The sequence below is a fragment of the Ovis aries genome, chromosome 5 (assembly GCF_016772045.2).
Source record: "Ovis aries strain OAR_USU_Benz2616 breed Rambouillet chromosome 5, ARS-UI_Ramb_v3.0, whole genome shotgun sequence".
In the NCBI taxonomy this organism is placed as follows: Eukaryota; Metazoa; Chordata; class Mammalia; order Artiodactyla; family Bovidae; genus Ovis; species Ovis aries.
In genome coordinates, this window is record NC_056058.1 from 5,379,581 (window position 1) to 5,391,856 (window position 12,276).

The 12,276-nt window shown below is 54.4% G+C and overlaps 1 protein-coding gene across 5 annotated transcripts in view; it reads right to left on the bottom strand.

Annotated features, from left to right (window-relative positions):
- SLC27A1 (solute carrier family 27 member 1) overlaps nucleotides 1–12,276 on the bottom strand; it is a 39,598-nt gene that overhangs the window by 2,241 nt on the left and 25,081 nt on the right. For all 5 annotated transcript variants that reach the window (XM_042249696.1, XM_042249695.1, XM_060415371.1 and 2 more), the window contains exons 3-12: nucleotides 10,609–11,003; nucleotides 10,319–10,480; nucleotides 10,155–10,224; nucleotides 9,268–9,359; nucleotides 9,086–9,195; nucleotides 2,986–3,195; nucleotides 1,743–1,869; nucleotides 1,515–1,652; nucleotides 1,278–1,442; nucleotides 459–605 (exon numbers count right to left, since the gene is read on the bottom strand). In XM_042249696.1, coding sequence (XP_042105630.1) covers nucleotides 459–605; nucleotides 1,278–1,442; nucleotides 1,515–1,652; nucleotides 1,743–1,869; nucleotides 2,986–3,195; nucleotides 9,086–9,195; nucleotides 9,268–9,359; nucleotides 10,155–10,224; nucleotides 10,319–10,480; nucleotides 10,609–11,003 — 1,616 coding nt within the window. The remainder of the gene's footprint in view (nucleotides 1–458; nucleotides 606–1,277; nucleotides 1,443–1,514; nucleotides 1,653–1,742; nucleotides 1,870–2,985; nucleotides 3,196–9,085; nucleotides 9,196–9,267; nucleotides 9,360–10,154; nucleotides 10,225–10,318; nucleotides 10,481–10,608; nucleotides 11,004–12,276) is intronic.

Sequence of the window (12,276 nt, forward strand, 5' to 3'; positions counted from 1 at the left end):
CTTTTCAATAAAGGGCACCATGGACAAAGTTAACAGATTCCAAAATAGAGGAGATTTTAAATGTCTGAAATTGCTAAGGAATTAACATCTGCACTATTAGGAGGAACTCCCGTAAATCACAAAGAAAAAACGAGACAATACTAAGATCGGTCAAAGATACGAGCAGGTGATTTACAGAATAGGAAACCTCAAAGGTGTGAGATGATTCGCTCAAACTTCCTAGTCCTCAGAAAAATGCCGAAAAGGAAGAGATGCACCAAACACTGCAGGACAGCCAGTGGGGTAGGAGTGAGGAACGGAAAGAAGGAAGCGTGCAAATACGACGAGAGGAGAGCTCAGCTCATAGTGCCAGCTGGCCGTGGACAGCAGGTTAGACCAGGCACAGGGGCGGAACCAGAACGGGTAAGTAAATGGTTGAGAAACTGACAAGTGGACGGACGGAGAGGCAGGGGCCGCACCTGTAGTGTCCACCTGGGGCAGGAGGCGCAGGAAGAGGGGCCGGGCGTAGGGCGCCAGCACCTTCTGCAGCTCGTCGTACAGCGCGTTCGGGCTCAGCTGGCCGAGGGGGTCTGCGATGGCCGCCATGCCTGCTTTGCCCTCTACTCCTAGAGACAGAGATCTGGCTGAGACCCCCACCCTTGCCCCACCATGAGACCAGATCCATCCTCCAGTGGTGGCCTCTGGCTTCTGATCTCCAGCCCTAGCCACCTGGGATAATGCTCGCTGAAGCAGTGAACACTTTATTGAGCTCCTGCTGCACTCCCTGCAACCTTGCTGCTGCTGCTAAGTCACTTCAATCGTGTCTGACTCCGTGAGACCCCACAGACAGCAGCCCACCAGGCTCCCCTGTCCCTGGGATTCTCCAGGCAAAAACACTGGAGTGGGTTGCCATTTCCTTCTCCAATGCATGAAAGTGAAAAGTCAAAGTGATGTCGCTCAGTCGTGTCCGACTCTTGGCAACCTCATGGACTGCAGCCTATCAGGCTGTTCCATCCATGGGATCTTCCAGGCAAGAGTACTGGAGTGGGGTGCCATTGCCTTCTCCGCTGCAACCTTGAGCCACAGCTAATTTCATGAGCCCGTTTCCTGGATGAGGAAACAAGCGCAGCATCAGGCATGAGGAATAATTCCAGATCCAGGCCACCACCCTGTTGAGCGGTTGTCCAGGCTGTGCACTGCTTTAGGTCTTGCCTACCAGGGCGCCTGTACCTCTAAGTTCCTCTTGGCTGGGCTCCTCTGGGGCTGTCCCCAGGACCACCCCCAGGGCCCCAGCTTGCCTGGCACAGCCACTCCATACACAGCCACATCTGTCTGGCCCAGCAGGCGACTTAGCACGCCTTCCACCTCAGTGGTGGAGACGTTCTCCCCACGCCAGCGGAAGGTGTCCCCGCTGCGGTCCCGGAAGTACATGTAGCCCAGCTCATCCATCACCAGCACGTCACCTGGCAGAGGGGAGAGCGGGAGGTGAGACGGTGGCCCGCCACCCCCACAGCCGGCCCCCGGGCTCTGCACACCTGACAGGTAGGCGCTGTCACCCTTGCGGAAGACGCTGTGGGCGATCTTCTTGTTCGTGGCGCTCTCGCTGATGTAGCCATCAAAGCGACGCAGCGGGTCCTGCTGGTTGATCTGACCCACGAGGAGGCCGGGCTCCCCTGGGGAGGAGGCAGCACTCAGGCTGTGCCGGGCAGGCAGGAGGTTCGCCCCCTAGCTCCCCGGGGGGCACTGGACAGGACCCTGCTCACCGGTCTGGCACGGGATGCAGAGGCCCTGGGCATCCCGCAGGAGTTCCATGGTGTCCTCGTTGACCTTCACCAGCCTGATGGGGTACACGTGGGGCAGGATGCGGCTGTTGAAGCCACAGGAACCAACCTGGGATGGGGCCAACCCAGTCAGCGAGGAGCCCTGCAGTGATATGGCGTGGCCTCCCCCGACCCCCACCCCCGACACCTTGCCTCTCCTGCCTCGGGGCCTAGAATTAGCACTAACTCTGTGACCTTCGATGATCCGAATGAGGGGGTTATGAAGTGCAGGCTCCCATCAGGAATCACGCCCCCTCTCTCCCTGTTCCCAGCCTCCCTTGCAGTCACGTGAGGAGACCTGCCAGCCGGCCACCACTTCTTGCTCCTTAAAACCCTCCAGGCTGGCAGGAAGGGGATGCCCAGAGTGACTCTGAAGCCGTGAAGGGACCCTGGCAGAGCTGCTGCCCAGTGCATGGCACACTGCCTGGCTCAGCTCTATGAGCAGAAATGCCCATCTAGTGGGTTTGCACTGCCGCACGTGGTTGGGCATGTTTGTTACAGCAGCAACCTCTGCTGGTTGGACAAGAGTGTACTCTGGGGCTGCACTTTCAACTCATGTGCATGGTGCGGACCAGGCCTTGTAGTCCAATGCTGGGGCCCCAGCAGCAAGAGACAGAAAAGAATGCTGCCTCCAGGGCGCTTGCTTTATTCTCCTTTCCTGTCCCTGACATTGGGTGGGAAACGCTTGATAAGGGAGAAGGAGGGTCCTGCAAGGATATATCAGAGATAATACTTGCTAATCATAAACGCCTGCGTGTTTTCAGAGAGCTTACTGCAGGGGGAAAGAGTGCTAATGCTGAGTTCAGGATGTTCCATGATCAGAACAAACCTAAATTGTTAATCCCATTTACTGATGAGGAAACTGAGACCCAAGAAGCCTGAGTGACTTGCCTAGTAGATCAGCACCCCATTCCTGGCCCTGGGTCCCCCAGAACCCTGCTCTCCCTTCCACCTCTATTGCTACAAATTGAGCCTCTGAAAAGCTGAGGCACAGAGCCACGCTGTGAATCGGAACTCAGGGGTGACAGTCAGGTGACTGAGCAAGCTGGCAGGAAGGCTGCCCAGCACCCTGGCCGGGAGGCCCACCACAAACCAGGCTGTTCTATGGGAACCCAGGCCGGCGAGGCAGAGGGAGCGGTGCTCGCGGAACCCCCAGCCCTGCCCGGGCCGCCTCGCCCGCGCCCACCTTCCCGTCCATGTTGGCTATGCTGCAGTTACACTCGGTGGCCCCGTAGAACTCGCCGATCTGGCGGACGCCGAAGCGCTCCGTGAACTCCTCCCAGATGGACGGCCGCAGCCCGTTGCCCACTGCCAGGCGCACACGGTGCCGTCCTTCCGCCTCGCGCACCGGCTGCTTCAGCAGGTAGCGGCAGATCTCCCCGATGTACTGGACCACCTGGGGGAGGGGTGGGAAGCGAGCAGTGGGCACCTGTGCTGGGGCCGAGAGGAGCCCACTGGGAGCGGAGGCTGCCGCGGGCTGGAGGCCCCCCAGACCCAACAACCTCCTTCCTCCCATCTGGGGCTAGAAGCAAAATGGCCTTAAAGATTGACAGCAGAACAGTCCAGACCCTTTATACCTATGCACTCGCAAAGAGCCCTGTCTGAGCTCAGGCTGCCGGCCCACAGCTCTGATCTAGGGGTGGGATAACTGTCAGGTCATGTTCTTTGTGGCTTCCCTGAAGTCACAGCACAGACCTAGCCCCAGTGGCTCAGGGAGTCACCTACTGATCACCCCTCTCCGCCGGCTCCTTCTCTCTCTTTCCTGTGGCTCCACCTCTGGGGTCGTCTCCCAGATACCCCAGTTGCCCTTGAGTCCTCATCTTCAGGTGGGCTTCTGAATGTACCCTCCCCACTTTACAGATGCTCACAGACAGTACGCGCCCACCAAGGCTGATAATGTGGTAAAATCTGATTGGAATCTGGCCTCCTGGCTCCAGAGTCTCAATGAAACGGTTACATGTTCAGAATGAAGCATCGTGGCAATCATAGCTTCAAAGTGCTCACACCGAAACGCATTATAGAATTGGACCTGTGGTCAGCTCCATCTGGCCCTGCCTTCCTCACTGCCTTGTGTCTCTCCAGATCCTGTGCTTACTTGGCCCTTGTCACATGGGTCTTCTCCTCAGGGCCTTTGAACATACCGTGCCCCTTGCCTAGGACACTCCTCCCTCTGACGCACTGAGAGTCAGGTCTCAGTTCAAATGCCACCAAGGCTGAGCAGGACTTGGTGTGGATCTGATGAATACAGGCCTGTCGAACACAGAGCTCATCTGTTTAATCTTCCCAACACTCTCTATTGAAGGTGAAGTCACCAAGAACCCAGAGAGGAGATACAGTTGGGTGAAGATCACCAGGAGGCAAGCCTGGGCAAGGCAAGATCAGAGACCCCTGATGGTTTCTCTCCCTCTGCCCTCCGCTCCTTCACGTGTCTTGGTGGCCCAGCCCACCCTATTTCCAGGGCAGAGCAAGTCATACAGCCTGGCCAATCAGCCCAGTCCATCCTCAGACACTGATTGGTTCAAGGATAAGCATGTGACCACAGCTCAGCCAATGAGAATCATCCCTGAGACTTTTAATGGATGGTGGGAACACAGGCTGTTTGTCAGCTGGAGCTGCTGGGAACCCTCCTGGGGAAGGAAGAGTGGAGAGGAAGCCACCCACTAAGGAAAGAAGAGATCAAGAGGAAGAGAAAAACAAGAGAGAGAGAGACTTCCCCCCACTGCAATCAAGGTGTGCCTGAAGCTGTCCACTATTTGGCCTCCTCAGTTCCAAAAGTTGCTATATCTCTTTCATCAAGAGAGTTTAGGTTAGGGCTGGGGTTAGGGTTTTGGTTTTACCTGTCAGCTGACGAAGTCCTGCCTAAGAACAGAGCTGCCCTCCAGACCATCACAAGTCGTCCCAGGCAGCTTTCAACTGTCCTCTTCAGAAATTAGGCTGGGGAAGGGATAACACAACCACAACGGAGGCAGCAGAAAGTGACAATGACATCCCCGTGGCTCTGAGGCCAGCTCTGCATACTGAGAGTCAAACAGCTGATCTTTACTCTGGCCTGGACCTTCGGACAGACCCAGGGCTAAAGGGAAAGCAACTCAGGTCAGCTCAGAGAGGGAGACACCAGGTGCCCCATGCTGTGACCTCCAGCCTGCGGGGCAGCATCTGGGCAGAAGCTAGGAGTGAATTGTCAACCTGGGACCCCCGCTACAACTGCAAATGTACACACCCAAACGGACAGGGAGACACAGGAACTGTATACCCATGGATGGATGATGGGTTGACTTGTCTATTGCCTGCCCACCTGCTTTATGCAGCCAAGAAAGCAGATTACAGCCTCTGATGAGGACAGCTGGCCAGTTGATCTGGGCCAGCACCCACTGCTGTAAAAAAACAGCCATGCAGTTTCCCCCACCCAACAGCCATGAGATGGGATTTCTGAACCCAGCAGCATTTCTTAAGTCCTGGTGGCATCCCTGGTGGCTCAGACGGTAAAGAATCCTCCTGCAGTGCGGGAGACCTGGGTTTGATCCCTGGGTAGGAAAGATCCCTGGAGAAGGGAACGACTACCCATTCCAGTATTCTTGCCTGGAGAATTCCATGGACAGAGGAGCCTGGCAGGCTACAGTCCATGGCGTCATAGAGAATTGGACATGACTGAGTGACTTTCACTTGAGGATTCCTCCCTATCTAATCTTTATAGAGCTCCCCAGTGCTTTCTCTTGGTCACAGAAATAACTCTTCAAGGAAACAGAACGGAAGCCTTTCAGGGGCCTGGAGACAGTGAGCAAAGCCCGATGCACCATATGCATGTCAAGGACAAAGAGAGGGACCACCAGACACTGCGGGCCTCCCAGTAGGAGGCCATGACACCACCCACAGGGAGCCCCAGACAAAAAAGTAGACGTTGAATCAATCAAATATCTGTCTAGAGCAGTGGTTTTCAACCATGGCCAAGACACTTGACAATGTCTGGACACATTTTTAATTATCACAGTTGGGAGGTGGGGTCCTGGTGGCATCCAGCGATTTTAGGCCAGAAATGCTGTTAAAGATCCTACTGTGCACAAGGTGGCCCCCACCACAGAGAACGAGGCAGCCAAGTCTCCACAGCACTGCAGTTGAGAAATGCTGAGCTTCCACTATGGAGAACAGCGCGGACAGTCCTTAAAAAACTAAAAACAGAGCTACCATATGACCCAGCAATCCCACTTCCAGGCATATATCTGGACAAAACTCTAATCTGAAAAGATACATGCATCTCAGTGTTCACAGGGAAGCGACCCAAATGTCCACTGACAGATGAATGGATAAAGAGGATGTGGTGCGCATACACAATGGAACAGACACACTACTCAGCCATAAAAAAAGAACGAAATGATGCCGTTTGCAGCACCGTGGATGGACCTAGAGAGTACCAGATAAAATGAAGTAAGTCAGGCAGAGAAAGACAAGCATCGTATATCACTTACGTGCGGTGTCTAAAAAAACCGATGCAAATGGACTTATTTACAAAACAGAAACAGACTCACAGACATAGAAAACTAACAGTTATGAAAGGGGATCAGGGGTGGGAAGGGATGAACTAGGACTCTGGGATTAGCAGATACACACGACTATATATAAAACAACCGCAGGACACACTGTATAGCACAGGGAACTATACTCAATACCTTGCAATAACCTGTAATGGAAAAGAATCGGGAAAAGAATAGATGTATATAACGGAATCACTTTGCTGTACACCTGACACTAACACAGCATGGTCAATTAACTACACTTCAATTCTTAAAAATAGATGAAAAAAAAAAAATCGCTGGGCTTAACCCTACTCCCAAGGTACAGGGAATACCCGAGTGACAGGAGTATGTCAAGGGACCTCGCAGCAATCCCCAGACTGGGAACACACCACAGGGCAAACCCCCTTTCTTCAATAAAAACATTATAAGGGGAGGGAGGGAGGAAAAGGAGACAGAATGAGAGAGAGACAAGGAATCTTACAAGAAACATCAACTAGTTGCTGTGTGTAGGTTTTATCTAATTAAAAATTTTAAAAAATATATAGAAACAAGAAAACCCATATTTTTGACATGGTAAAACACTGGGGATCAGTGTCCGGGTTCCTGACGGTTGAGAGATCCTGTCGCTTTGGGGCTGTGATGATACTGCAGCTATGTGGCTGTGGGGTTTTTCTCCTCCTTTTTTTTTCCTCTTTATTTTATCGTGGTAAAATACACATAACGTAAAATTCACCACCTTAGCATTTTCTTTTTCCATCTTAGTAATTTTTCTGTGTGTGCATGCTTAGTCCCTCAGTCATGTTTGACTCTTAACAACTCTATGGACTGTAGCCCGCCAGGCTCCTCTGTTCTTGGGATTTCCCAGGCAAGAATACTGGAGTGGATTGCCATTTCCTTCTCCAGGGGATCTTCCCAATCCAGGAATCAAGTCTGTATCCCAATTGGCAGGCAGATTCTTTACCACTGCGCCACCTGGGTAGCTATTTTAAAGGGGTATTAAACACATTTACATTATTGAGCAGCCTTCACCACCATCCATCCCAGAACTCTTTTCATCTTGTAAATCTAAAACTGTATCCCCATTAAATGCTAATTCCCCATTCTTCCCTCCTCCCAGCCCCTGGCAACCACCACTCTATTTTCTGTTTATGATTCTAGCTACTGTGAGTACCTAATGTAAGTGAAATCAGGCGGTATTTGTCTTTTTTTGATGGGCGTATTTCATTTCGCATAATATCTGCAACGTTCATCCACATTGTAGCCTGTGTCAGAATCTCTTCCTTTTCGAGGCTGAATAATATTCCATTGTAGGGATGCACCATTTTGCTTATCCATTCATCTGTGGATGGACACTCGGGTTGCTTTCATGTTTTATCTATTGTGAATAATCTGCTATGAACATGGATGGACAAATAATCTCTTTGAGACTCTGCTTTCAGATCTTTTGTTTTAAGAACAGCCCTCACCAAACACAAAAGCCCACACAGAGGTCCCATTTACAAGAAATGTCCAGAACAGGCCAGCCCACAGAGACAGAAAGCTTCCTGGTTGCCACGGGGCTGCGAGGGGGGAATGGGGAGTGGCTGCCAGTGGGGACAGGATCTCCTTTTCAGGTGATGGAAAGGTTTTCAGAATTGTATAGAGGGGCTAGCGGCACAACACTGTAAACAGACTAAACACCACTCAAGTGTCCACTTCAAATGGCTAATCTTATGTAAATTTCACCTCAATTAGAAAAAAAAACAATCATCTTTTGGAGGTTTTACTGAGGTATCTATGCAGGAAACAGGCTGCTGTCTGGAGCTGCTTCATAAGACTGGAGGAGGGACATGGGTGGGGAGGCGGAGAGGGGAGGACAGGGTATCTGACTCCTCTGGAGCTGAAGGATGGGTGCCTGGGAAGCTCCTAAACGTTTCTGTCCGCATTTGTATTTGCAACTGTCAATAATTAAGTTAATCAAATGGACTGTTTTCCATGTCAAGATTCAGATTAGCAATTTTTCCCAAGACCCCCCCACACACACACACACACATACACCTCCAAGTAGAACATAAAATCCTCAGAAGCAGAGCATGGCACAGCCCTCACCCTGAGGGACCCCACAGGATACCAGCCCAGAGCCCCCACCCTGCCCTACTGTGTGATTCAGGCAACTGGCTGAACCCCTCCCAGCCCCCGCCTGTTCAAGGTGAGGGCAGTACCTCCCAATTTGTCAGTCTCTGGACACACCCCCTTCTCACTCTTTCCTCCACCTGGAGGAAGGTACTAGCACCTGTATTTCCAGCCCCACCATGGCACGGAAACCTTTCGGCTGTCTCCTCGCACTGAGGAGGGCAGAGGGGAGGAAACGACTTGTCTTAACCCCTACCTGCTCTGCAGGACAGTGGATGCCCTCCACCTCTGCCTCATGCTTACCCCACCAGGAAGCATGACCCACCCATTTGCCTGCAGCTACCAGCAGGGAAAACCTTTCTGGCACAGGGTGTGTGGAAGGTAGCATCTTAAGGAGCTCAGGCAGTCTGCGTCCAATCCTAACGGCATTAGAAGCTTCAGTTTCCCTACCTGCAAAATGGGTGTGATGCCTTTGCCTGCTCCCAAGCAGCTATGAGGATACAAGGAGCTTACATGTTGAAGGTTTAGTCTCTGGCCCGACAGAAAGCATAAAGCACCGATGACCCCCTCCGAGCCCCCTCCCGTCCCTGCAAGGCAGCCTTTCAGAGAAGTAAGGCAGACGGGTGGGAGGAGGGTAGGGGTGAAAGAGGGGCGGGGCCTGACCGTGCAGTTGTACTTGACGCAATCATCCCAGAAGCGGCTGGCTGAAAACTTCTTGCGCAGGACCACCGTCAGCCCATAGATGAGACACTGACCCACGCCCATGATGTTCCCTGCAGAGAGTGGACTCGGTGAGGGGTCCCCGGTCCCCCGCCCCCTTCCCCACCCGAGCCGCCCCGTGGTACCTGCCGAGTGGTACAGGGGCAGACAGTCGTAGAGCACATCTGCTGCCTGCATGCTGTAGGAGTAGTGCCCAAATGCCGCGATGCGGTAGTACCTGCGGAGCAGGGAGTGCAGGGGCTGGGGCCCACGTCCCCGAGAAAAGCGTGGGAGTTGGGGGGGCAGCGTGCTGGGTACTGGGGACACAGTAGGGACCCAGGCGGAGCCAGCCCAGCTCTTAGGGGCCTTAGAGGCTGGCGGGTGAGGAACATGCAACAAAGAAAGGAAGTGATGCTTGGTGCCATGAGGAATATAACAGAGCAACAGAGAGAGGCTGAAGGGGACAAAGCCAGGGAGGCTGGGGTATCCTCGCTGGGGAGGTGACTGAGACCTGGTAAGAAGGAGCTGTGGGGAGAGCTAGGGAAGGGCAAGCAGGTGAAGTGCAGAGCATATGCAAAGGTCCTGAGGTCAGAAGCAGCCTGGCAGGTTGGAGGAATTGAGGACAGAGCGAGCAAAGAGGCAGAGGAGGAAAATGGCATCAGAGAAGCGGCAGCTGGCGCACAACACGAATGAGGCTTTTTATCCAAGGGTCAAGGTAAGAACAGGGCGGTTTGGCATGAGTTGGTTGTCCTCCGGTCGTGGAGGAGAGGAGGGCTGTTGGGGGCAGGCGGAGGCTGAGGAGGGGCAGAGGACAGCACTGGGTCCTGAGATGGGCTGTGGGTTTTACCCAGTTGAGTTCAAGATGCCCACAATATCCTCAACAAGAGCTGGGGGGTGGGGGGGCCAGGGGGTGGTTGGGGTGGGGAGGGAGGCAGGAGGATCAAGCCTTAGAGACGACCTGGAGTGGCTCTCCAGTGCGGGTGGGGGTGGGGGGTGGCAGAAGCAGGGTGGGCAACACCCACGAGCCCCTCACCTGCTGTGCACGATGATGGCAGCCTTGGGCAGCCCCGTGGTCCCCGACGTGTAAATGTAGAAGAGTCGATCTGAGAGAGACACGGGTGTTGGGGACCAGAGGCTGGGCTGGGTGGGACGAGGGGACAGGATAGGCACAGGCAGGGGGATCCCACCTGAACTCACCATCCATGCCCTTGCCAGGGGGCTGCGCCAGGGGGGCTGTGGAGGTCTCCTTCAGCAGCGGATCCAGGAGTTGGGTGTCCGGTAAGACGCCATCAGGCCCCACGTCTCCAGAACAGAACTTGACCAGGCTCTTGCCCAACTGCCCGCTCACCTCCGCCACCGCTGCGGCGCGAAACATGTCGTGGTTGAAGATGGACAGGTGCCCCTCCCAGGGCCGGGGAAGCACTGTCTCCCTGCCCTGACCAGCCCCAGGCCCCCACCGACAAGATGCTACCCACACCCGGCCTCACCCGCCGCCAGCTCCCCTCCGAAGACCAGGGCTTTGGCGCCCGAGGTGCCCAGGCAGAAAGCCAGGGGCTCCCGTCGCAGGTTCACGTTGAGCAGCGCGGCCTCCACACCTGCCTTGGCCAGGCCCAGCCAAAGCCCCACAAACTCAGGCCGGCCCTCCATGAAGATGGCCACCACGTCGCCCGGCGCGAAGCCCAGCCGGCGGAACAAGTTGGCCACAGCGTTGGAGTAGGCATCCAGCTGCGCGAAGGTCCAGCACGCACCGCTGCCCGCGTCCACTAGCGCCAGGCGCTCGGGCTGCCGCTGAACCACCGCCTGGAAGATCTGCGGGATGGTGTGGCGCGCGCGCTGGTGCCGCCGCAGCTCCAGGCGCACGCGTATCAGCACGGAGAGGCCGCTGGCAGGGGGGATGAGGAGCCGGTGTCACTAGGTGCCCCACTCACCCCAGGATACCTCCCCAAGCCTCGGCATCCCCACACGGAGAGGGCAGAGGAAGAGACCCCAGTTCCCTAAGGGCGGCGAGGGTTCAAAGAGGATGCTTGGGGTGCCGGGTCTCTCGAAGGACTAAGGGCAAAGGGCTATTTCTCAACCAGCCCAGAAGGAGGCGGATTCTCAAAGCTGGCTATGCAGTGTTAATCAGACTCACCCTGTCCTCCCGCATCACAGCTTGCCCGGTAACCCTCAGGAGCCAGGGCCCAGTCCTCCTTTCTCCTTACCGGGGATCCAGAGTACCCCATGCTGACTCCACACTGCCTCCAGCCTGGACTCCTTATGCCCTGCCTGCCTCAGCTGAGCCCTGGGGTCCATCCCTGAGCTGCGTGGCTGCCCCACTCCCGAGTCACTGAATGGCACTAGGCTGAGGTGACTGGGCCATCCAGCTCGGGTGCCCCCACCTAAGGCGGGGAGCTGCCTCTGCCCCAGGTGGGGCCAGGAGACAGGCTAGTGAGAGGCCCCAGTGGCAGGTGTCCTGTTCCTCTGTCCCCACCTGACAGCAGATACAAGGCAATCAGAGGTCAGAGGGGAAAGGAGAACTCCAGGAGAAGGAGCCAGCCTCCTGAATGACCCTGTTGGGATGAGCAGCCATCGCTGACACCAGGCCATTTGAGATGAGTGAGACTTGAACTTGTTTGTATTGTTTAAAGCAAAAGTGATGGCTTTTAGATCATGAACCGAGAAAGCCAAAATTTCCTAGTGCAGGAGCTCAAGAAACAAGTGGTCTCCTGGCTTTATCAGGCTCCCTGGCCCACCATGCAGAGCCCCTGGCTCTGAGAGGTAACTTGGTGCTGGGTTAAGCCACTGATGAGTGAGGACCTGTTTGTTACAGCAGCTTCCTCTGCCCTGACCAATACAAGTGGTCTTGACTCTGCTGCCTCTTTAGGCTTCATCTGGCTATTGTGTCCCACCAGTTTTAGCATCAAATTGGTTATCAGAACCATCCTTTGTGTCCCTACTGCTTCCTCTGTGCTGATTCCTTAATTCCCTGCAATGGCTTCCTCAGACTCAACAGATTCACAACAGACCTCAGCGTTTTCATCCATTCATTCATCCCCTCTGTCCTTAATTCATGAAGGCAGCTGATGTGTATCAGGGCCTACTGTGTTTTGTTTTTTTTCAGTTTGAAGATCTAATTGGCTTTATTTATATTTTAATTAGAAGATCTAATTGGCTTT